Raw genomic sequence first — 27,115 nt, forward strand, 5'->3', positions numbered from 1 at the left:
GATCAACTATGGGGGGTTACCCCACTGCCAGTAGGGGAAAGAAAAATGTTTTCTTTCTGTACCATTTCAGCACCCACCCACCCACTACTACTGCAACCACACACACCATAGTTATTTTCATCTGTCCTTCACTTTAACACTTGCACCCCAAGAAACAAACAATATTAATCTTTCCATTGGTCATTTAAATCTGCTCATGGAAATAGGGAGAACGGAACATAACACTGTCACTTCTTCAGCTTGCCGACATTTGGATCCTCACCATTCAAATTATCTACTTTAGACATGCAGTGCTTCTTCTTTATAACATCGGCAGAAAGGTGAGCAGAACACTTCCAAAGTGTTGCCAAATATCACAGAAATACTGCAGAGGGCATTTTGTTATGCTTTGGCTGCTGTTATAATGAGAGTCGTATATAGAGGGCTTGAAGAAGGTCAGGTGGTGCCTAAATGAAGGCGTGTGAATGCCAGGGGAATGCACAGAGACCCTGGTAGCCTGTAGGTTCACCATCCCTTTTCCTAAGTGTTAAATTAGTGGCCCTACATTGCATTCATCATCAAAATCTCTTTTTAGTGATGTCCAGTTTCTTGCAAACTCATTTTTAGTTAGTTTAATGTGCACAAAGATAGTCAGTTCTCATTCAATGTTTAAGAAACTGGCTTTAATCTTACTAAAATTACTGTATTTAAAAATAATCCTAAATCCAAATAACCTGGCAAAAGTGGTATGTGCATTTGGCTACAACTTTACAGCACTCAGAGTTGCTACCTTTTTATTGTGACACTAGCAGCTGTAAATAATATCCAACAAAATAAATTTGCTATCGGCAAGGATTTCTGCTTGTGCAACAAAACTTCCTCTCTCTCTCCCCTCTCTGCGCACTCCGATGTCCTCTTGAAATCTGCTCCAGACTTTGGAAGACATAGGGGTGCACGAGGAGAGGGAGAGAAGTTCCTTTGCATAATCAAAAGTCCTTGCAATAATGGATCTATTTACGTGAATAGCACCCAATAATCATAATAAATGATCAACAGGTAAACCTTTTCCCAACACACATTTAATTAGCAAGCAAGTTATGCCGCTGGTTCCACATCCATACGACATAGGATCAATTACAATCTATCATAATTTCAGGAGTTTTACATTCTTTTTGTTCACACTTCTTATTAATATATTGGCAACAACATATTGATGGTAAAATGCCAGAGTACAAAATCTCCTGCAAGAGTATTAAATCTCAATACTGATTTTTATTTCAACAGGAAATATCAAGGTCATCATTCTAGACCAAAATATTTGCAGTTTCCACTGTGCAAGATCATGCAGAATAAAGAAGTTATACTAAATGAGAAATAGAATTCATAATTGTACTTCTTTGCTTTTTAATAGTTCAACAGTGCATGAAATTACTCAAATCTGTCAAGCGGTAGAAAACTACTTGCTGAGCTGCAGCTAGAGACACTAATAAATGAGTTATTTAATTTCTCTGATCTTAAAATATATTGCATTACTTTTTATTTTCTATCTATTGCCAATTGATTAGAATTATGCCATGGTAAACAATTCCCAATAAACTACATTTGGCTTTGGGCTAATTAACAACTGATACCCTTTTAAATGTGTTGTGGGAGGGGGTGGGGTGGGGTTATTGGTTCATACCTTATTTGTTCTTGTTTTTAGTATGTAATTTGCAGTTTTTATCTTGTATTTTTAAGTTGTCATCTGCCCTGAGATCTACAGATGAGGGGTGGTATACGAATTTTAATAATAACAAATAATGCTATATAAAACTAAATTAAATTTGTCAGATACAAGATAAAAGAAGTTATTCCATCTAAACATTTACATCGATTATATCTGTGAAAAATACTTCAGTAAAATATAGGTGAAAGGGGGTAAAGAAAAAATAATTTTAACACATACATACCACATCTGAGTATACACTAGATCTCTACTGCTGGCCATTCTTTTCTAATCTATGTAAGAACAACATGTGTCATCAAGGCTTTCTCTCAATATTTTTACTACAGCAATGAAGTTTGTAGAAAATGGTTTGCCCAGGTTGCTACGTAAGCTACAGAGACAAAAATGTGAGCACCCAATCTATGTATATATAGCCTTCGTCTATGACTAACAATATTTTCCTATGACAAGCAGCCCTATAGAAGGTTCTGCTTCATATCAGAAGTAGTGTATCACTGTGAGGTGTAAGATGAACAATATTTTCACACATTGTTGTTGTGTATTTTTTCTCAAATGTTAGTGAATAACAAATGTCTTCACAACTGAAGATGAAGGTAGAATAAGTCATCAATTTCCAAGGCTCCCAAGATATGTTATAATGCTGCTTTCTCCTAATCAGACTTTTGTCTAGATCAGGGCTACCTGAGATGAAGGACAAAATGATGTTCCTCCATTCCACAAGTAGAATCCAAGAGGACTCAGTTGCATTTTAATTTATCAGTGATGACAGGACATTGTCTTCCACCATACCCAGAGGCATCAAGATAGTTTAGGGTGCAAAGAGCTCTGTTCTTCACCTCCTTGTTTCCTAGCCTGAGGAGGTTATCTTCTCTGTTTAATGATAGGGGCAGCCTTCACATGGGAGCTTTTTAGCTCCCTCTTCCAGTGGATATCTCAAGGATCCCTTCAAAGGGTCCCCTTCATTGTGGGTAGGGACTCAGAATGAAACACAAGGAGCTGATGCCAGAAATAATTATCTCAAGCACATGCAGTAATGATTTCCCCACATGGACAGTTTGTGTTATGGATCGAGGCCACTGTATTTTTCCAAATGCATGTAAAGATTTCTTAAAAGTTGTTAAAACTGCTGACAGTCCACAGAGAACCATCAGACAGTTGAGGATTAGTTCAGTTGAAATGCAGTTAATCTTATTTAGAAAATCAAAAGGATATTCATGTCCTAAAACTTTCAGTTTGAAGTGGCAGTTTCATTAAAATTTGAAGCTTTGATAAACTATAAATATTCAGAGCAGGAGTTTTACCAGAAGAAACACAGACCTTGGAAAGTAGATTATGGAGTTTCCAACTGAGAGCTTGCAAGGCTGAAGTGGATGATAGAATAATTAAAGCCTATATTGTCTTAACACAAAGTGGAATCTTAAGACTGTGTATTGTAACCTGTGAAATAAATCTTTGATCAGTTCTATTAGCAGAAAAAGTGAATAAAACTGTGATATATTTGCTAGTAATTTCTCAACATGAGATTATTCTAGTAATAGAAATGCACTGAATGCAAATACCTGTGAATACTGTAAGTGTTTTGTATTCTGCATGTTTTTTGTCACAGGAATGTTGGAAGCTGCCTTCCAGCAAACCAGCCCACTGATGACTGAGTAGCTTCTGTCCATCTTCTCTGCTTCACCAATTATAAAAATCACTAGCAGTAAATCCCTCTTCTGTCTCCAAAGAGAGGACACAAATAAAATCAAGCTACTCTCTCACAGAAAGCACAGGGCAGAGAGGGCAGGAGGATTCTTGTTTCAATATTCTTGCTTCTCTCTCTCTTAGAAGCCACACCTGGAGGCAGAAAACTTAAGGTCTAACCTCCATGGGAGAGGGGTGGGGAAAATCTCGCATAGCCCAAAGTTTTTTGCTCTTTTTAATGTGCAGTGTGTAATTCCCTTCATCAAGTCCTCCCTCTGGTCCCTAGTGGTGTGTGCATGCATGAAAAAGCAGATAGGTGGGACTTTTACAGGTGCATGACATTTCCTTGACTGAGGTAAGAAGGGGAAATCCACCCTTTTGCTTCTACTGTAAGACTAGTACGGTATGAGAGAAATAGGTGAGAGAAATTAGTGCAAAAGCTTGCAAAGGGACAGTAGAGAGAACTATGGAGGCTTCTGTTGAAATTGTAAGCTATCCTAAACAGTTCTGTTGTAATTTTTTTTGGAACTTCATATTTATGTTTGTAGTATTTAAATCATTTTAAATTTAAGTGTAGAGTGTCAGCACAATTCTATACATGACTACTCAGATGTAATTCCTATAGGGTTCAATGGGGCTTGCTCATAGACATGTCTGTATAAATGCAACTCTAAATGTATTAAACATTTATATATGAAATGATTTCAGGAGGATTGGGCTACAACAGCAATTACAACAAAACAAGCTGCTTAACAGACTGGCTGTGGTTGGTGGCTCTTGGAGTTTTAGTAAAACACAAAGTAGATCCCAGACACACAAGCTTGAAGTCTGCCCTCCACTAATTTAGTGAGTATTTTAAAATGTACAGTAAAGACACCAGGAACTCTTATCAAGATTTCCCAATTGATTGGAACCTGCCAATATATCCTACATTAAACCTATACACATTTGAAACAAGATCTTTACTGTGGTTACCCCGTCTTGCATGGCCACCGATTTGGATGTTTTAAAAAGTGGGTAGACGAATTCATGGAGGTTATCAATGGTTATTAGCCATGATAAATAAAAAAATTCCTTCAGTAGCACCTTAAAGACCAACTAAGTTTATATTTTGGTATGAGCTTTCGTGTGCATGCACACTTCTTCAGATACACTAGAAACAGAAGTGTCAGACCCTATATATATACAGAGGGTGGTGGGGGTGGGTGGGAATGGGAGATGGGCTGATGGGAGTGGTAAACCTGTAGATGGGTGTTAATGGCTGCTGATGGCTGCAATTAGTCCTGGGCTGAGGTGCTAAAGAAAGCTTGATCATGCATAATGAGATAAGAATCCGATATCTCTATTCATCCCAGGTGCTTCCATGGTTTTAAGCTTGGTAATGATTTCCAATTCAGCAACTTCCCTTTCCAGTCTGTTCCTGAAATTTCTCTGTAATAAAACAGCTGCTTTGAGATCTTTTATAGAATGTCCTGGGAGATTGAAGTGTTCTCCTACTGGTTTTTCAGTCTTATGGTTCCTGATTTAGCCATGATGACTGATATTAGCCATGATGACTGTGTACTACCAGAGAGAGTATGCTTCTGAATACCAGTTGCTGAGGAGGTCTGTTGTGTCTATATCGCTTGCAGACTTCTCATAGCAATCTGGTTGGCCATTGTGAGAACAGCATGGTAGTCTGATCTAGCAAGGCTCTTATATTCTTAACTCCTAATCAAGTATTGTGTCTCATTTCAAAGGAAATTAAACCTTGAGTAGTATTAACATAACACTGGCGATTAAGAGATGTCATGTTATAGTGAAAAATGTCCTAGCCAATCTAATTTATATTTAATTAAAAATGTTATAGGAAATGAATTAATCTGAGATGTCAACAAGCAGGAAATTGAATGGAAATTGAGAACATGTATAACTAATTTTGGATTATTATTTTTCTGAACATTTTGTTAAACAGTACAGGCATCTCAGCAAAACCCTGTATCAGTTAGACCTAAAAAAAAGAAAGGGGGGGATTGCCAGTTCTTTGTGTTTAAGAACTGCTTTTTAGGTGTGCAAATACAATTTTATGTTCAGTGCACTGAAATAATTTTAGGAATATAAGTTATCATTTGTTTTTAGAAAATATCTACTTATATAGACAAGTAAATAATTGGAAATGTTATGTTGGTAAAGTATTTGGTACTGTGATACAACCAAATGTTATAAAATAGGGGGAAATGACTATCAGCAAAGAAATCATGCAAGATGAGCAAGCACAGATTGCAAATGCAAGTTGCAGATGGTGCTGGTAAAACATCCCTCAGGTCAGTTCAAACTGGGCTGAGCAAACTAAGCAGGTTTTGTAAAATCCCATTTTTGAAATTCAGATGCCATCATATACCTGATGACCTAACTGGGGTTATAACAGGGTTCAGATGCCTCCGAAGAAATTGCTACACTGTAAGCTTCTCTGCCCTACTCTCCATTCTCTTCTCTTCCCACTTACCTGGTCCTGATGTGGAGAGCCGCTAAAGAAGGGAGGTCTCTCTAGTGGAAGATCTCCGTTACTCATTTCCTAGCATCTCAGATCCTGCAACAGCTGAGGTCCTCTAGGAATTTAGTTTTCCCAGTATACCTAACTTCTTCAAACGGAATAAAATATCTTAGGACTAAAGTATAGGACAAAATATCTTAGTGCATGAGATGGTGCTGACATCACTAGTAGGAGATAGTTAATTCAAACAGACTATCTGAATATACCAGACGGTATATTCTCCCAAGTCACTAGAAAAATTCGATCCGGCGGCCTGCCGGGTCGGCGCCCAGCAGCACCGCGCGGAGCACCGGATCGAGGAAGCAGCCTGCAGGGTCGGCGCCCAGCAGCTCCGCACGAAGCACCGCCTCCCCAATCCAGCGCCGCGCTGCTGGGCGCCAACTCTGCAGACCGGCTCCTTGATCCGGCACTCTGTACGGTGCTGAGCGGCGCCGACCCCGCAGGCCGCCTCCTTGATCTGGAGCTCTGCAGGACACCTTTCTTTTTGCCAAGGAGTTTGCAAGCAGTTTAATGGCGCAGCCCTATCCCTGCGCATTCGGAAGCGAGCCCTGGACCGCTCGACGGGCCTTACTTCATCTTGCGCAAGGAGGAGGTGGCCCTAGGCATTGCCGTTTTCGGCGGTGGCAACAGCCGGGCGGCCCCTCCGCTCTGGCGTCTCTCCCTGGGCCGTTTCCTTGGTAATGGGGGATGGAAGCCGCGTCTCCCCCGGAAGCAGGAGAAAGGGCGGCAAGGCGAGAGCCGCCCGCAAGCCCCGGCACTACGAGCTCCTCAGTGGCTGCGAGTCTCTGGCAGCGCGATGCCGCAGTGGCTGATCAGTCTCCTGCTCTCTCCCGTGCCCAGCGCTGGCACGCAGCGGCATGGCTTATTTTCGGGGTATGTCTTATATTTTACAAAAGCTTTCAAATCCTGCCATGGCTTATATTATGACTACATCTTTAAAAAGGGGAAACACGGTATGTATAAATTCTATGTTATAATAATCTTTGCTATGATATACCTGATCTTCAGCAAATACAATGTAAAATGAGCTACTCATACCAAATGCATAATTGCCTACTGGCTTTATCAATAATAAGCAAGATAACTGTCAATTATTAAAGATAGAAATGTGATATACACAACTTATTTACAATATATTCTGATACCATTTCTATAAGGCTTAAATCATAAGTCTTTCTTCAAGTCTATGACTCAACATCTCTTAACTAGAACTGCTGGAAATTAAAACAGGTGTTTTTTTCTACACACAAAGCATATGCAACTAAGAATAGCTTACTGAGCTATGATTTAAATAATAAATGCAAGGTGAACACTACACTTTTTAATACAATTATTTTCTGGAAAAATTGTTATCTGTAGAAAGCAGAAAAACTCTGTATAATTGTCCTTCAAAAAACTATATTTAAAGAAATGCAGATGTATAATCATGCCCCTAATGGACATTCCATGCACAGACACCAGCAGATCACTGATGACTAGGTGGCAGTTTAGCAAAGTAATTCCGAAAGTATGCAGAAAACCATGAATTTCCAGGGGAAAGTTTTGCATTAGTTTTTTTGTTTTTAAAAAGCATGAGCCAGAGGCAGGGAAAGTAATAAGGCTGCACATGCTCAGTTAAGAAAATTCTAAAGATAAGCAAGATTACTTGGAGTACTATGTACAGGTGGGGAAACAGGTTACACTGAATAATATTCAAGTGAAATGAGCATTTAATTCAGACTTTTGGAGGAGGCAAGTGACTGGGGAGGGGGGGGATGATTTAGAACAGGGGTGTCAAACTCAAATTCATCGGGGGCCGCATCAGCAGTTTGGTCACCCTCAAAGGGCCGGTTGTATCTGTAGGACTGTCACTGCATTCAATTATTACTGTTTTTTGTAATAATGTAAGTAATAACTAGCTCTGAAAGCAGAAACATAGTCAGAATAATGGCAATTAGATATTCAAATGTACAATTATTGTACAATTTATTGAAAAATGATTTTTGGTAACTGCACTGGGTGGTGGAGGCTCGCTAGGGTTTCATGCAGGACCTTTGCAGAGCTACTAGTACCTGGAGATGCTGGGGTCCTTCTGCATGCAGGACAGATGTTCTGCCAGTGAGCCACCACCCTTCACCAAAGGGACTGGCTGAGGTTGACTCACTGAAGCTGCTCTCCTGGTTCCAGGGTTTAAGGGCCAGAAGTATAAAGCAGCATCCTATGTTTCTGAGGAGAGGGAGGGGAGGAAGGAAGGAAGGAAGGAAGGAAGGAAGGAAGGAAGGAAGGAAGGAAGGAAGGAAGGAAGAAAGAAAGAAAGAAAGAAAGAAAGAAAGAAAGAAAGAAAGAAAGAAAGAAAGAAAGAAAAGAGGGAGTGGGAGGGAGAGAGGAAGGAAGGAAGGAAAGAGGGGAGAGAAAGAAGTGTAGGAAATAAGGAAGAGAATAAAGAAGGAAAGAAAAAGAAAGAGGGAGAGAAGACGGAAAGGGAGAAAGAAGGAAGGAAGTAGAGGAAAAGAAAGAATAAGAATGAGGGAGAGGAAGAAAGTTGGGAAGGACGGAAGGAAGAAAGGAAGGAAGGGAGGGAGGAAGAAAGAAAGAAAAGAGGGAGCAGGAGGGAGAGAGGAAGGAAAGGGGTGAGAGAAAGAGTAGGAAAGAAGGAATAAAGAAGGAAAGAAAAAGAAAGAGGGAGAGAAGACAGAGATAAAGAAGGAAGGAAGGAGAGGGAAAGAAAGAATAAGAACGAGAGAGAGGAAGAAAGAAAGGGAAGGGGGGTCGTCGCCTTGATTCAGCGCCAGAAAAGAGCATTTCCCCGGCCCCAGCTATTTGTCGGCGCTTTGTTGGCGCGGCGCTTCAGCAGCAAGGTCCCACTGCTGGGTCCCGCTGGCTGAGGAGCTCGGCGGGCCACATGACGAGGTCTGGCGGGCCGGATTTGGCCCCCGGGCCTTGTGTTTGACACCCGTGATTTAGAAGAATGTAATCATACCAAGCATTATGCTCAGCCAACCCCATAGGCATTCTAGGAGAAAGAAGATGACAGGCAGCCGCAGCAATGTCCCCAACCAACATTCCTAAAATAAATAACTTAATTGGAATGACTTTCTGAAGGAAGAACTAGGCATGTAGCAGCACTGAATATGCAGTCATGAGACATTCCACTTAAAATACTTTTTAAAATACACATTTAATCTGCAAATAATGTTTGGAACTACTAAAACCTATTTTAAACAATGAGCATGGGAATATATTTCTGGCATAAAAAGCCATTTTTGTTGTTCACATTTGTTTAAACTATATGCACTGCAAGTACCTCCATCTTCTTGTAGAAAGATACCATGGATACAAACTGCTCAGTACAAACTATAAGTCTTGGAAGTTGTATGCTGTTTACAAGATGGACCAAAAATATTTAGGTGCTCAATAATTATTTACACAAAGAAGCAAAATGCTTGCTTGAAAGTACCACAAATGATGGTTGCCAACATGCAAGGGTATAAAGTTGTGTTTTGCAAATTATCTAATAACCTTATGTGAAACTACAAGAAAAGAAAGCAAGTCATGCTATGTTCCATCCCCAGTGCTACTGAATTCATATTACAAAGAATATTGTCTTCCCAGAACATTTTAAAATAATTTTGAAGGCAGATATCCAAAAATAAACCCCCTTCCACCTCTCATAATGTGATCTCATTCTTTTAGAAAGTGTTATTCTCATTATCTGAATAGTAGGTCATCTCACAGGACGCTGTTCCAAGGATACATGAAATAGAGACTCGTCTTTGTAGGTTAAAACGCATACAAACATAAAAAGAATCTGACAGGATCAAACCAAAAGCTGACCTAAGTACGTGTTACAGGAAATGTGAGACTTCAGTGAAGCCACTCACACATCTTCTCAGCGAAAAAAGCACAATATATGTCATAATTGCATCCAGTTTTTCCATGCCTAATTCCAGTTCATTAGCTGCCATGTGTACCTTGCTAGCAATACAGAACACAGCTTTATGTGTTTCGTTTCCCAATGTTACTAGGAGGATAGAGGCCACAAGCAGGCACACCTACACCCACACACCTTCCATGATACTGCCTAACTGCATCTTACAACAAGCTCAACTTTCAATTTCATTATGAAATTAAAATACTTAATTAAAATATAGGAATAGTTCTACAGGAGTGAAGGTATATTTCTACTCCAGCAAGTTCCCATCTAGGGAACTGAAAATTTCGCATTATAAAGGGTCTGCTTTTATGTTCTGCTTACTCTGATTGGAAATCCCAGAGACAGTATTTTTAACCAACTTTAACCTTTTCAGCCAACTTTTTTTTCATGCCAGCACACACCATAAGTAATCATGACAATTTATAAACATCTAATCATTAATTCAGACAGTTGCATTATCTTCAATCAATACTGAGCTGCAACCAAGCAACACAGTCCTCAGAGACATGTCCCCAACAGAATAATTTGGGAATTACATTTTCAATGAATTAGCAATGTCCTTTAGCCAACTGTTCACATTGCCCCTGACCTAGGTTAAGATGAACGCCTTCCTCTGTTTAATGTAAATTACTTGTTTTTATTTTTCGCTACAGTACTTGCATCTCCCTATAAATGGGACAAACTGAATAGAAAAATTACAAGTACAGATAGAAGCTTGGCATTGTACATAGTGAAGGGATGATGAAGATGATAATAAGAATGCCTCAAAATTCATGGAAGAGGATGACTCCTATACCCTGAGTACCCTATTGCCCTTTAAGTACTATCTTCTGGGGAAATATGCAGTATGGAAGCAAAATTGTTTTGCAAAACATAGTAACCAGGGTACTAATAGAAACACTTGTAATAGGGGATAAATCCACCACACGCACACAGATTATTCCATCTGTATCTACTTTGTCAATCCACTTTCACAGTAATTGCACTTTGCAATCTTTCCCCCTCAATTCCCCTCTTCAAATGGCATGGTCACTGCTGCTCTCAGAATTTTACTTAGGAGTAGCAGCAGTCACTTTCAGCACAATCTTAGGCATTTTGAATACCTTTGTAAGCATTCTATCCAACCTCTTCATCCAAATAGGCATTGATCTATTGGGGAAAGGTTCTGGGGACTCCTTCCTCCATAGATTGCAAAATATATGACTGCACTGTTGAAGAGCATCCTAGCACTCTTTTCTTGTCCAGCAGATGATCCTGCCATCTGTCAGGTAGTGTGGAAAGGGTAGGGAGCTTTCTAACCTGCCTAGCAGAAGGTCAGCACCATAATATAACTGTAGCATCACTACAGCCACAGCATTGACATTTCAGGCAAGGAGAGGTCACCTGACTAAACTGCAGTGCTCTTTCCCCCATAAATGTGCCCAGTACCTGTTAGACCCTGCTGTACCCTTAGTCAGAATACCCAATTGGAGATATATAATACTATCATGCCAATCTGTTGGGAAAGGATGTCTCAAATCACTCCCCAGAGGCCTAACCCCAGAATGAAGACTGCTCACATATATGATGTTGTAGTTGGTTACTTTTAAAAAAAATAATAACAACTGCTTTTAAAGACTTATAATAAAAAGCAGTTTTTTAAAAAATAAAATAAACAAGATTTATATTTAAATAGAGTTTCTAACCATGTTAAAAGAGGGAAAATATGACATCTGGACAGCATATATTGGGGAGCTGGAGAATATAACATATGTGTGTGTATGTAATTTATAGTTCTCATTTATATACATTACAATTATTTTGCCAAGTTTTAACATTTTCAATTTCAACTCCTTTCCCCCCCTCTTTCTGCAGTTCCTTACATTTATTTTCGTCCTTTCCTGCATACTCCAAATTGTCTGAACTTATCCTGTGATTTATCTATTCTCTCATATCTATCTATCTATCTATCTATCTATCTATCTATCTATCTATCTGCAGGTTTTTACAATAATCATGTTTGTAAATATTCAATAAACCACTTCCATTCCTTTCTTAAAAGTTTGCTGTCTTGATTTCTTATTCTTCCGGTAAGTTTTGCCATTTCTGCATACTCCATTAGTTTCTGTATCCAATCTTCTTTCGTCAGGACCTCTTCATCTTTCCATTTTTGGGTAAATAACATTCTTGCAGCTGTAGTTGCATACATAAATAAATCTCTATATTGTTCGAATCATTCTAATCCTATAATTCCAGAGAGAAAAGCTTCTGGGTTTTTTTAGGGTGATCTTAAACATATTTTTTACAATTCATTATATACTATTTCCCAGTAAGCTTTAACCTTATTACAAGACCACCACATGTGAAAAGGGTACCTTCTTTCCCTTTACATTTCCAACAAGTATTCGACTTTGATTTGTACATTTTTGCCAATCTATTAGGAGTTAGGTACCATCTATATAGCATTTTCATATAATTTTCTCTTAACTCATAACATGCTATAAATTTTATATCCCTGTTCCACAATCGTCCCCATTTCTATACAGTGGTACCTCGGGTTACAAACGCTTCAGGTTACAAATGCTTCAGGTTACAAACTCCGCTAACCCAGAAATAGTACCTCGGGTTAAGAAATTTGCTTCAGGGTGAGAACAGAAATTGTGCTCCGACGGCGCAGGGCAGCAGGAGGCCCCATTAGCTAAAGTGGTGCTTCTGGTTAAGAACAGTTTCAGGTTAAGAACGGACCTCCGGAACGAATTAAGTCCTTAACCAGAGGTACCACTCTATTATGACCAACATCCATTGCCCAGTGTATCATTGAAAATTTCACTTGTTCATCCTTTGTCTCCCATTCCAATAACATCTTGTACATTTCAGACATCACTTTAACGGTACAATTTAACAGGTCTCTTTCTAATTGGGATAGTTGTTCCCCAAACCCCCACTTCATATCCTTTTTAAATATTTCATTCAAATGATGATATTGTAATCATATTATTAACATTTCTGGTAGATTCTTAAACTCTTTTAAGTTAAATTCTCCACCCCCCTCTCTAAATAAATTTCTATAAGTTACCCAACTTTGCATCATATTTTTCTTTTTCACCGCTATGGCCTCCAAAGGTGAAAGCCAAAGTGGTGTTTTATAACTAGTATGTATACTAATAAAATACTTTATTCAGTCTTTTGCTACTAACTGCAAAAAACCCTGAAGGTTTAATAAATCTCCAATAGGCCTCAGATAGAGAGGCCATCTACAACCCACCAACATTAGCGTCTAAATCTATTTTCTGCACAGAAAACTTCAAAGGAGAATATGTGTACAGCACAAATTGCCTTATTTCATCTCAGGCACATTTACATCCAAAATCAAATAAGGTTTCATTTTTTATTTATAGCAGTGTATATCAAAGCCTCCTGATGTAACAGAATGCAGAGAGAATGTTTTCACTATTAAACTTTCCCATCCCAGAAACCTTTTTATTTATTTTGTTTTATTTTTATTTATTTAGCACAATTTAGCAGGTCAGGTATAGATCCTATTCGGCATCTTTCACTAGTCAGAGTAGATAATAACAGGAAACATGGATCACATGTCATGGTAATCCATAGTTTATGATTTACTAGGAATGTTTCTTTGGCTCCTGTGATTAACTCCGCTGCTAGTGTGGAGAATTAACTATGATCCCTGGCTTAGTGTTACATCTGAACTCAAGATCATGGTTTGTTCCACTCTTAACAAACCACATTTAGTAACCCAAGAACAAACCTTCATGGTTTGTTTGGTGTGAAACAAATCAGAAGTCCTCATTCAGACTAATTGCTAAGCCAGGATCATGGTTTGTTGCTCCTGCTCTCATTAGGGGAAGTGCAAAATGGGAGCCATATGCATGTTTAAAGTAAACCATTTACCATTAACAATGGTTTACTCTGATGTATGAACACTCCCATTTTGGGACAGCTTCATTTGTTCATTTTCTTGGTGAGTGAAAAAAATTGGATCAGTGAGGTTTTTAAACTGTTTTGGCCTACAGATTCAAGGAGGATGCACAGCAGTCCTATTACAGCCATTCAAGGAACATATGGGGGGGGGGTGAAAGTGGCCAGACTCGCAGGGGTCCCCAGACTTACCGGCGTTTGGGCCAGTTCCAGGGTGGAAAAAGCGCCGAAAATCCGTTGTGTGCATGCGTATGGGCCTCCCCCGACCCGGAAGTGCACCAGAAATGACCTCTTCTGGGTCGGGAGAGGCCCATACGCATGCGCACAAAGGATTTTCGGCGCTTTTTCCCCGACCCGGAAGAGTGCTACCGCGCTGCGCGCCGTAAGAGCGGGCGGGGGGGTCGTCGCGGGCCGGATTGGCAGGCCAATTGGGCCGCATCCGGCCCCCGGGCCATAGTCTGGGGACCCCTGGGCCAGAGAGTGCAGGGCAGTGCATACCACCACCCAATATCCCTTACTGACCTGATTAGTTCCACCTTCAACCTTCTTGCATTGAGCAGGAAGGACTGAAGGCAGATTCTCATCTGAATATGCTTACGATCAGAAGCATAACCTGGGTTTCCTAATGCTGTAACATTATAGGCATGTGGAAAAGATCACATTTCAAACCTTCTACCCAATATGCAGGGGCCCAAGGCTGCAGCTGGAAAGGATGAGGACAATGGAGGCAGGGACTGCATGTGTTTCAACATAGCCTTCCCATGCACAAACTGATATGTCTGAACCAGCCTTATTTGAGCACAGAGGGAATAAAACTCCCTTCACATACATAGCCTCTCCTAGCATTACCTCTCATAATGGTGCTCAGTCTTGGTAATAGTTATTAAAATGACTCTGCTGCATAATTTTTTTTAAAAAAACATTTTAAAAAATGTGTTCAAACACAAATGTAATCTATGTTATATGCTCTCTGGCTCATATATCCTGGGCTTTGAAACACACACACACACACACACACACACACACACACACACACACATATATATATATATATATATATATATATATATATAATGCAAATATAATCAGAGCTGCCAAGTATTACACACAAGTTGAATATTTGTAATAAATGCAAAAAAAAAGTTTTTTCATCATAACCAGATTTAGTAACAAGAGTTTGAAGCTGATTTACAAACACTAATTAAGCTTGCTGGTTTAATCACGATCCTGCCTGTGCATGATAGGAAATCCATCCTAAGTAGATGAGCAGAGTTACCAAGAGTGGGAAGTAAGGTTGGTTTTCGTCAGCCAGTTGAAGGCAGCTGGTACATACAAACAAAACTATAACCTAGAATACTAGGAAAACATATATGTAACTGATATGTTCACCAATGGACTTACCCATAATTTATCAAATTTTGATTAAAGTTTGTTAGAATGTGTATGCTTTTTAATTCTGATCTACCATTTAATCATTTTTGCTTATTATTTATAGCCATTAATATATCCCCCAGTGGTACAATGTTCCAAAATAGAAAGAGCAGTGGGAATCACACAACAAAACAGCACAATTCATAACAGAGGGGGGACGATGACAATTCTTCGAATATTTAAGGTAATTAAATATATAAGCACTTACTTTGGTAGAGTTTTCAAGTGATTCTCTCGTAATTCCAATATTCGTAATTTAACAAGTCTAAAAGTATCAAATTTTAAGAGAGTATAAATTTAAATTAGGAAGTCATTAAACATATACAAGAATTGCTAATAAGCTATTTGTTTTAGCATAAATTATGCTAGCCATATATTTCCATAAAATTTATCCAATGCACCTGGCCAACCTCTAATGAGAATCATAGCCATATATCTGTAGCTGAAAAGCAACAGATTGACATTATTTTTGCAGATTATTTAATTAAGACAAATATGCTGACTCTTTAATATTCAGCAGATATTTGCGGTTCTAGAATTTTATCTAACTTCATGACAGTGTACATTAGCTGTGATTGCCGGCTGTGTTCTTCTGGAAGATCCTGACAAACCACAGAGAAGCAATTAACAGCCATAAATGCAGGATGTTGCTATAAATGTTGCTATAAATGACGGTTTATAAGGTTTGTTCATTTCATAGCAAACAGAATAAAAAGCAACATCTAACACATGATTCAAGACATCGTATATTTTAGAGAATTGTAGGAAATCAATCAATGAATTTTATTTCTGTCAGCTAAAATAATGAAATCTACAAGAAAGGATTCCGACTAAACATCAGGAAGAACTTTCTGACAGTAAGAGCTGTTGGGCAGTTGAACAGACTCCAATGAGAGGTGGTACTCTCTCCATCCTTAGAGGTTTTTAAGCAGAGCTTGGATGGCCATTTGTCATGTATTATCTAGTTGAGATTCCTGAATTGTAGAGGGTTGGACTAGCTGACCCTCATTGTCTCTTCCAACTTTATAATTCTATGATTCTATTAAAAGAGAAAATTAAGATAAAAAGAGGCCTCCTATAGGACACAAGAAAAAGAAGGAGAAACTCTCTAATGCTCTCTCAAGGATCCCAGTAAAATATATTCCCACAATGTTTGTAATTTTTGATAAGGATAAATACACTTGTCATCCTCTAGAGAGCAAACAATGTAATTTCATATGAAATATGCAAATGCTTCCTGTGTGAATCACACACAGTTGATTCTCACATAATCACTGACAGCCTAAGGCTCTCACTATGTATCTAAAGCAAAATAAACTGATCTACTTAAAGTAACTACCGTGTTTCCCCCTTTTTAATACGTAGTCAAAAAGTAAGGCATGGCAGGGTTTTGAATCCTTTGAGAAATGTAAGTCATACCCCGAAAATAAGCCATACTTCCGCGACGTGCGGAGCAAGACCACTGAGCGCCCCAGCCAACTAGCGGGACCCAGCACGGCGGCTGCAACAGGAGGAGGAAGCCTGCCAGGTTGGGTCGGTGCCCGAAAGTGGCGGCGGCTGCAGCGCCAATAAAGCGTGCAGCAGTGCCGCACGGAGCACCAAGGGCACAAGCCAGCAGGACCCAGCTCCTGCAATGCCGGCCGTGGCAAGAGGAGGAAGCCTGCCAGGTCGGGTTGGCGCTCGGAAGCGGCGGCGGCTGCAGCGCTGACAAAGCGCGAAGCAGCACCGCTCTCTCTCTCTCTGTGGCTGTCAGTCTCTTTCTCTCTGTGCGCGCGAGTCTCTCTCTCTCCCCCCCCCGTGCATCTTTCTCTCTCTCTCCCCCTGTGTGCGCGTCCGTCTATCTCTGTTTGTGATCGCGTCTCTCCCCCCCCCCCCGACAGAGAAAAGGTGCCGTGCAGGTTCCTCTTTGGCTCGTCATTCAGCTGCCCCGGCCTCCTTGCCGAGAGCTGACGCCGCTCCTCTCCCCCTCCTTCTCTTTCCCCCTCCCTTCCCTTTCTTCCGTCGGTCCGTCAGTTGGGGTTGCGCGCGCCAGAGGCGCAGGCCCTAGCCTCGTCCCCCTCGCGCTTCCCTCACTAGCGTCTTGGAGCGGGACAGGTCCCGGCCTCCCTCCCATTCCCCGGCCAGCGTGAGAGAGCCCGGGGAGCAGCCTCTATACCTCCGCGCACACACACACCCAGCCGCCGCTGCCTTTGAAGCCATGGCGGCGAGCGCCAAGCCGAAGCAGGAGGAGAAGCACCTAAAGCTGCTGAGGGAGATGGGCAGCTTTGTGTATACCTCCTGCTCTGGCATCCTACGAGGTTTAAATCCACCTCACAGAGTGAAGCCCCCCCCCCTGTGCACGTCTGTCTCCTAGGCAGGTGGACATCCAGCCTCTGCTTAGAAGCCTCCAAGGAAGGAGAGCCCTTGACTCAGGATGGGGAGGAGGGGAAACGGTGAGAATAGAAGAGGCAGAAAATGCACGCGGAAGAGAGCGCCAAGCGTCCTGAGCCAGTGGGACCCAGTTGTACCGGCACTTTAAAAAAAAAAAAAAAGACACCCCCTGAAAATAAGCCACCGTGTGTTTTTTTGAGGGGAAAAAGTTGTAAGACGGTGTCTTAAAAAGGGGGAAACACGGTAAACTACAATTTGGAAAGCTATTAAAACTATGTAATGCATTATTATCTGGAAGAGCTGGAAAAGCTTTTGTTTGCTCATATTATTTTAACATTCATATAACTTTCAAGCAAATTCCCACCATGTTATTATTTCCCCCCTGACGAACAAGCCAATACAATTTAGAAGTCTCTATGACAGGCATCCCCAAACTGCGGCACTCCGGATGTTTTGGCCTACAACTCCTATGATCCCTAGCTAACAGGACCAGTGGTCAGGGATGATGGGAATTGTAGTCCAAAACATCTGGAGGGCCGAAGTTTGGGGATGCCTGCTCTATGACTTTATAGGTTAACCCCTCCCCTGAAATAGAACAGGAAACAACAAAAATAATAATATGGCAATGTCAAAATCCCACTCCACGTTAGTCTAATTTTTATTACTGCAAGATCCAGGTGGTATGCTAAAAGAATGCTACTACAGGTGAAACTCAAAAAATTAGAATATCGTCGAAAAGTGCATTTATTTCAGTAATGCAACTTATTATTTTTTATTTTTCCTTTAATTTTACAAATGCTTTCTTTTGGAAATTCCACAGTAATAAAACAAATAGTTACAATTAAAGAAAAATAAACATTGCTATTACATTTCATTAATTACATTCCATTTATAATTGACCCGCCTAACGACAAATAATTACAATTACAACAAATAAAGGCTTGACATATCTTGCTTTGCATGTCATGCATCTATCTCATATATTGGTTTCACCTTTTAAGTTGCATTTCTGAAATAAATGCATTTTTCTACGATATTCTAATTTTCTGGGTTTCGCCTGTACATTAGTTTAGGTAACTAAGGTGTCTAAAAGCTAGAAACACACCATCAAATAACTCCACTGGTAGATAAAAAATGTAGAAAGTACATCGATAAAGCAAATTATATTAGATGCTATAAGTCAGAGTTGATCCATATATTAAAGCAAAACAGAAGTGTGAGCAACTTCCAAATTGTCGTTTGTTACTTTTGCTGTAATATTTAAACGGTACTTGAGTATCTCACCTGAAGTGAGTTAAAGTGGAAAATCTGCAATAAAAGGGCTTTTTCCCATTGTGTCAAACCATGGTTTGCAGTTACGTGCAAAAACAATTGTTAATGAATGTTAACAGTTTAAAAGCAATAGGCGGCAAGTTGCCTACTTGTTCTCGAATATATTTATTTTACAAGTCAGGAAACGCTGTTGTTTCTTCTCACCCCCGGGAAAAAAAAAGCCCCATCACATTTCAACACTCAGTGTCCAAAAGCACATTCAAATACATTTGCTGGCAAATTTCATTCCATCTTTATATTGACTGTTGTAGCAGCAGGAGCAGTCAGTGGGTATGGGTGGTGCTGTGGTGATGGCCCCCCAACAATGGCGTCACTGCAACTTACTGGGGTGAAGCCAAAGTCAGGTTAGCATGGGCACATTGGCAAAAACACCTGACTGGCTCTACTGGTGTGCCTGTGCCCCCTTTACCTTGCCCTCCTCACTGCACAGTTAAGTAGCAGTACTGCCCCACTCCTGGTGTTGATGATTAAAGACTGGGCCTCAGCAGGCTACTGTATAGCCTGTAGTCGTGGGGGTTTAAGCTCTGATGTCATTAGGCTCAGAATTATCCCTCTTCCATCTCTATCAGTCTCTCATTACATTAGTAGTAGGATCTTTTTCTCCAAGTCAGGTTACCCAAAGAAACACCAATTACGGTAAGTCTTCAATCATAAAGGGCAGGCATCCCCAAACTTCACCCCTCCAGATGTTTTGGACTACAATTCCCATCATCCCTGTCCACTGGTCCTGTTAGCTAGGGATCATGGGAGTTGTAGGCCAAAACATCTGGAGGGCCGAAGTTTGGGGATGCCTGATATAGGGTATACAATGGGATTTACTTCTGAGTAGACATGATTGCACTTCTAATTCAGAAAGAAAGGGATATCATAGCTATCAAAAAGTAAAAACTAGAATGATAGTTTGTAAACTATCAAAGAATCATAGAACTGTAGAGCTGAAAGTGACCCCAAAGGTCATCTAGTCCAATCCCCTATAATGTAGGAATCTCAGCTAAATCATCCATGACAGGTAGCAATCCAATCTCTGTTTAAAAACCTCCAGAAAGTTCTCCGTAATGTTTAGTCAGAATCTATTTTCTTGTAACTTGAATCCTTTGGTTCACTTCCTACCCTCTTGTAGCAGGAGAAAACAAGCTTGCTTGATCTTCCATGTGACAGTCCTTCAGATATTTGATGAGAGCTACCATATTTCCTCTTAGTCTCCTCCTCCTCCTTGGCTAAAAACACCCAACTCCCTCAATCAAAAAATTAAAATCTACATGCTTTTTCATAAAAGGGAAGCATCACAATTTGTGCTTACCTTCCAAAATTAGCTGGAAGAAATTCCAGAAAGGCATCATTTAGGTAGAGCTGGGTCAGGTTTAAAAGCTGCGTAAAGCCATCTGGGAGCCTAAAAAACAAGTTAAAGCTTTAGCTTTCATACTGTTGTTACTATAGGAACAATATAAGTAAGTCCCTGCAGATGCATACCCTAACTCACACCTTCATTGCTATACAGTGAATAGATAAAATATATTGAGCTACTTCTTAGATCTAACATTTTGCCATCTATTGCAGCAAGTGATACACTATCTTGCTCTTTTAGGTTGATATTTATGCACCTAACTATTTAATATTACATCATCCCATTAATTTGTCTGTGTAAGCTTTTTGGTAGTGGATTTAATTTTGAAATTACAAGCAAAGTATATCAATGACACTTTCTATAACCTCTGGAATTAAACATTATTTTTTACTGTTACCAAGGGAACATACCATTTTATGGAGAATGAGTACTATGCTCTATCTATGAAATGTGCTGCCATCCCTACCCCACCCCCACCCCCACCCATAAATGACCATAATCATTCTTATGGGTTGTGTGTTACAGCTTCTTTTAATTTGTGTAATTGAATGACGGAGCACTTCTTGCCTGTGAGAGGTGGCAAGGTCCCCCCAGAGTCTTGTGATAGGGCTATCATGTCCAGAACAGCCCTGGCCCCTTGGCAATGCTGACAGTAGTCTAAGGAGAAGGCCAGTGATATCTGCCCCAGAGAGATGCATGGATCATGCAAAGGGAACCAGGTCAACACCAAGACAATGAGAAAACCCAACAGGGTTGCCAGATGAAATTTCAAGTTCTTCTGGTGGCCCAGCAATTCCAAAAAGAAGTGAAGTGATTGCATGGGTGACAACACCCAACACCCGCACCGCCCCCCTTGGGACAATGGTCTCCATGGTGAGCAGCTTGTAGAGCTTCCACAACTGTATCTTGTGCTGCTTGACAAAGTCTCAGTCCATAAAATCGCTGGCTGCTCTGAATTGATCACGACTCAAGTGGATATCCCTTTCCCTCAACAGGAGATGCAGAACATCAGGTAAGATAGCTGGTTTGGGTGGCAGTGGCATCTCAGGGACTCCATGGGAGGTCCACATTTCTTCTTTGGTCACAGCTCCTGGACTTGTACAAGAGCTAGGTTTGGAGTTTTCCGGTGCCAGTGTCTTGACAACCACTTTGGGCAGGACATGCCATCAAATAATGACCCACCTTTCCACAGTGGTCTTTGCTCTTTATTATCCTCTGTCAGCATGGGCTGTGCCTCTACAATCTGCATGAGCTCCTCCACTGATGCTGAAGGAGTTTCAATCCTGGATGGGAAGTACGTGCAGGACCAATGCTCTAGGCCTGAGGGAAACTCTCCCCCTTCAGTTCACAACTCCATCCCTGTCAATTCTCAAGGTGTAGTTCACATCGGCACATAAGAAAAGTTACAAGTCAGCTGCATCACCTGTTGCTGTCAGGCCACTGAGGAGTGAGAGAGGGCTGGGACACTTCTCTATTATCCTACCTGGGCATTTCCCATGGTCTAACTCTCCAACCCCAGAACACTGGGTTCTTCCAGAGATCAGATACCTTTTGAGTCTCAGAGGGGGCAGCTTGTAACCTACTGTGACTCACTCCAGGATCATACAACTCCTGCTCTCTGAGCTCCTCCCATTGCTCCTCCAGACTCAACCACTCACCCCGTGATACCTTCACGGGGCTCCTGGTACCCACCCTGGAAAGAACAAGTTAGTACTGCTTCCCATACAGTGGATGATCAAGTTGTCATGTCATTTATTGTTTCCTATGCTCCTCCCCTGGCAACCCCAGGCATCCTGTGACTATGAAAGAGGAATACAAAGCAGATTAAGATTCTTCTGCAAATCAGATGAATTCGGGGACAGTTTAGTCCTTGGAAAGTGGATGGTGTTTTAAACTGCTTTATTTTGCTCCAAAGGGAATATAGCGGGTTTGTGTAACTTTTGCATGGCATATCTTCTCCACCTCCAAAAAAGTTCATTCTTTCTGTTTTGGTAAACTTTAGAACCTGCTTCATAAACATGGTGTACTCCAGCGGTCAGCAAACTTTTTCAGCAGGGGGCCGGTCCACTGTCCCTCAGACCTTTAGGGGGGGCAGACTATACTTGGGGGGGGGGGAAATGAACAAATTCCTATGCCCCACAAATAACCCAGAGATGCATTTTACATAAAAGCACACATTCTACTCATGTAAAAACACAGTGATTCCCGGACCATCCGTGGGCTGGATTTAGAAGGCGATTGGGCCAGATCCAGCCCCCAGGCCTTAGTTTGCCTACCCATGGTGTACTCTCTCTTAATTATAACACCCTTGCACTTAGAAACTTTAATACATTGCTATCCTAAGATATCCCAGGAAATTTAGGAAGCTAATTAATTTATCCCTTGTCTGGCAACAGCTGTTATTTAAAGTAGGAGACTGGACTGAACAGAGGGGTACACTCTGCATTATCAGGGAACACCCTGCCCTCAGACAGAACAGGACTCATGGTGGCTGGGAGGTGGCCATCACAATCAGCAATGTGAATTGATCTATGAAAAAAATGCAGCCAATGCAGCTCTTTCAGCACTTGCTTACTATGATCCACATGGACATCACTAGCTTGCAAATATGCTACCACATGGATCAGTTCAAGTTTTGAAGGGCACAATTCTATGGCTCCTACCTAGGCATTCCAAGGGCTGTAAGATTTTGGAGATCACCCTCTCTGTGTGGAAAGAGAGATTTGCTAGTGGAGCAGGCCAACCCATGAATGCCTCCTTTTTACAGTTCTCACTCCTCCAACACTGGTGCTCTAATAGCAGAGAGGGGAAAAGGTCTCTCAACATGCCAGCTTTGGAGCTGACATACTCATTTCCATGCCCACTGAAATCAAGTTCAAGGATGAGACTGCTTATCTGATCCATTACAATCTGGACTCAGAGTCCATTTCAGAAACACATTTTTGTGATTTGGGATAATAATAGCCTCCTTCCACGACTTGGGAATGAGACCTATATGAAGCCATTAGGAATGGTCATTAGGAATTTTGGAGTAAGTTGTCACTATGCTGATGACACACAGCTCTATTTCTGCATAACATCTGAAATCAGGAGAGGCAGCAAAAACTCGGAATGCAGTGGTGGACTCAACGGGGACTAATAAACTGTGCTTGAATCCTGGGAAGGTTGAGGCTTTTTTGGTGGGTAGCTCCTGTGCCTGGGAAACAGGCAAGAGATTCAGCAGGCATCTTCTGTTTTGATCTTTAAACATTTGCTGATAACTTTTCTGTTTCCAAGCTCATGCAGGCAATTAAGAAAATATCTATCTGTAGTAGTTGATCTCTGATTTTTAATTTTATGATTTTTATATGATTTGTATGCGAGTAGCAGCATGAAAATGCTTTTAAAAATAAAAGTAAATCCTCCTTAAACCACTACAAGCTCCAGGGATTGCTATGTCTCTCTTGGTTCACACTCATGTGGATTCCTTAGGCAGAGTTTACCTTTCTCAAAATATTGAGCAAGATAAATCAATGGTCTGACTTGGTAAAAGAAACTTATCTATGTTCCTAAAAAGTGCTGAAAATGGGTTTTATAAACTGGGAGCTTATCGTCTTCCTCATATTATCAGCCTTCATACCCTCTTCAATAACCCTAAAAACTTATAATATTGAAATTTTGTTTGTGTATGTTTTATAGAAATAAATCCTAACTGAAAATAAAAATACAATATAGAAAGCCAAATCAGTAAAACTCTTAAAATGTGTCCACATTTTTTCCTAGCAGTCACTGCAGAATTTGCTGTAAGGCTATTTTACAATTCACTCAATTTCTTACATAGCTTCATTATAACCAAATGACAATTCCATCCATGTGATATACCTTCACTTTACATTACATACATTAATATGCAAACCACTGAACATATATAAGAGGAAACAATTAACTTCATTGACAGATACTCACTTAGAAATAGGATTGACACTGGCTTCAATTATTGTTAAACACTTACAGCACTTTATATTTTCTGGGAAATCTTGGATCCCTAAAAAGAGAACAAATATGTATGTTATCAGGGAAGGAATACAATAAATGATTGGTCTTTAAAGTACCTAAACTCTCATTTTAGTCCTAAGCAGATCACAATTCCACACAATGTAGCAATTATATCTGAGCTTTTTAAAAATTTTGGTTATGGCTAGGATCGAAAGAGCTCTATCAGCAAGTGGAAGAACTTCTGTAGAGAGATTATATCTAACCATTTCCTCCTCTAAATGCAATCCTTTATACTTCATTGAAAGTCTGTGTGAAATAAAGTATTGTGCCTTGCAAAAGTAACCACTAAGCTATAATGCCTTTGAACATGAATAAAATAAAAGTTCCTGTTTTGTTTTAAGCATGTCTCATCATTGCTTCTTCTGGGTGAGGGCTGAGTGGTCACAGGTTCCCCTTCACCTATATATAACATCTTGCACTACTAAGGTTGCCAGACTCAATAGAGGACAGGGCTTCTGTGCCTTTAATTGCCCTGCTCTCTTTTGAGTCTGGAAACCTTAAAGGGAAACCAGCAGACCCTTTGTTTAATTTCCAAGCAAAGGGTCTGCTGGTTTCTCTTTAAGGTTTCCAGACTCAAAAGAGAGCAGGGCAATTAAAGGCACAGAAGTCCTGTCCTCTATTGAGTCTGGCAACCCTATGCACTACCACAAACAGTCAGTACCAAAACCTCTGCTGTGGGAATACAGGGACATGCTATTAACCAGTAACACACCCTAAACAGCATCCATTTTACCCAGCAATTAATAAATAGCCTTAAACTAGAATTTAGCTAGATTATTTAATAATGTAATAATGTAGAAACTTTCTAAAGTCTAATAAGCCAAGGAACTTCAGTCAAACAGCTCTTGACTGGGTGGTTGCAAGACTGTGGCCTTCTTGGCCATAAGAAGCTGAATGAGGACTGAAAAAGCAATACATGATTGAAAAATGAAGGAGAGAGCTAATTGAAAGCACACTGCAATGTTACAGGATCAGCTGGTGTTAATACATAACTACCTACAACTGCAAGTTATGTGCCAATAACAGAAAGATCCCTGCTGTTGTTTAGATGTTAGTAAAGGAAGCAGAGTGCTCTGGCGGGTGCCACTGCCTTTGCTTGTACTTGTATTAATATTGTCTTTCTTCTTAGCCCATGACTCATCACTGGAACTTACTTATGTTAATTTTTTTATTACGCATGTCAAGGTTATAGCCTGTGGATGTTTATTCTGAAAATGAAATGCAGAGTAAATCATCTGAGAGGTGGATAAAATGCAAAGGAAGTCACCAAGCAATGACACAGAAAAACAAAGTATCAAAGCTGAATTTATCACCCAAGGACTAGGAGACCGCCCTTATTCAAGGACTCCTTGTCTTTGAAAAGGAACAAACTTTTCTAGCATTTTCTTTTAAAATCTGCTAGCAAACACCTTTAGGTACACAGGACAGCTTGAATATATAGCACCACCTTCTCCCCACCTTCTCTTCAGGTAAAGCAACCATATTACTCTTGCTGCAGGTGTATCTTGCACATTATCAGGCAAGAAGACCAACATGGCACCAGTGTTACAGGTCACTGCAGTGGCTCCCTCACAGTCCATGTCTCTTGATCCTACATACATTGTGAGTCTTTCCCCTCAAACTCTTCTACTAAATGCCCCTGTTTACAAGTCTTTGTCATGAGAGCTTCACATGCTGGATTTCTGTAGCGTTCATATTAAAAGTGCAGCACAGAGGTGTAATGACGGGCAGATACAAACAAGTCAAAGCTGACAAACTGGCTTCATGTTGGCAATTATCAGAAATATGGCTGAAGGCTGGCCGGATGTAACCAGATGGTGCTCTTGTCTCCGCTCCTATGGCTTGTGTTCAAAACAGCTGCTGCACTAAAATGGCGGCACCCATGAGCAATCCATCGCAGCACCAACATCAATATTGGAATAAAATGTTTTTTTGTTTTGCTGCTGCTGCCTTGATGCTGAGCAAGCCCTTTCCCTGTTATAGATGTGAGTCCCAATCCAGCGGGGATCTTTTCATGATTCCTTGAAGTGATCCTGAGTGCAGCGGGGAGTGGCTAGCTAGGAAAAAGTTCTATAATGGGCAACACCAAGAGGCAAGAGGAGAAAGCTGACAGCCAATATCAACCCATGGACTGAATGGACATAAGAAGGCAGAGGTGGGCTGAGAAAGGTTAGTGGGGCACTGCCCACTTGTCCTCATGGACTAACCTTCACTATTGTCTTTTATAAAATACGTTTCAGCCATCAACCAATAGCAGACCCAAATTCAGCTGCTGTAAAAAAATCTGTAGAAGGTGGAGGTTGTCTAAATATGAGTAGATGTGGCAGCCCTGGAGGCAGAGGTGAGACACCAGTGCAACCATTACCTTTGTGGAGACTCCTGGAGATGAGGCCAATCTGAACGGGAGGGTTCTTTAATTGGTAATGGTGTGGGCCAATGGAGAATAGAAGACATTCCTGGTACTTTGGATAAAAAGGAACATGCAGGTTTGCATCCTGTAAGTCTATGGATGTCATGAAGTTGTTGAGATGAAGGGGTTGCTTGAAGGAGGCTAAGGATTCCATTTAGAATTTTTTGTAGATCACCCAGCAGTAGAGAGATATTTCAGACTGAGAATTGCCCTCCAGACTTTGTGGTCTTTTGGGGGAACTACAAACATGATCAAGTAAATGCCTAATGAGTGTTCTTGGGCAGTACCGGTTCTATTGCTACCATGTTGATGAGATGTTGTGTGAACAGGTGTGTGAATCTGAGCTTATTTCTATGGTTTATCATGTCATAACTGTAAAATTGAAATACCTAAAATATGATATGAGGTTCTCCATCATGAACCTTGCTTGACCCTGGTAC

General features: G+C 40.6%; 1 protein-coding gene across 2 annotated transcripts in view; it reads right to left on the minus strand.

Annotated features, from left to right (window-relative positions):
• Positions 1-27,115, minus strand: part of LRRC7 (leucine rich repeat containing 7) — a 108,917-nt gene that overhangs the window by 72,642 nt on the left and 9,160 nt on the right. For both annotated transcript variants that reach the window (XM_060276820.1, XM_035122021.2), the window contains exons 3-5: positions 24,176-24,254; positions 20,186-20,275; positions 15,392-15,448 (exon numbers count right to left, since the gene is read on the minus strand). In XM_060276820.1, coding sequence (XP_060132803.1) covers positions 15,392-15,448; positions 20,186-20,275; positions 24,176-24,254 — 226 coding nt within the window. The remainder of the gene's footprint in view (positions 1-15,391; positions 15,449-20,185; positions 20,276-24,175; positions 24,255-27,115) is intronic.

Source organism: Zootoca vivipara, chromosome 7 (assembly GCF_963506605.1).
Source record: "Zootoca vivipara chromosome 7, rZooViv1.1, whole genome shotgun sequence".
NCBI lineage: Eukaryota > Metazoa > Chordata > Lepidosauria > Squamata > Lacertidae > Zootoca > Zootoca vivipara.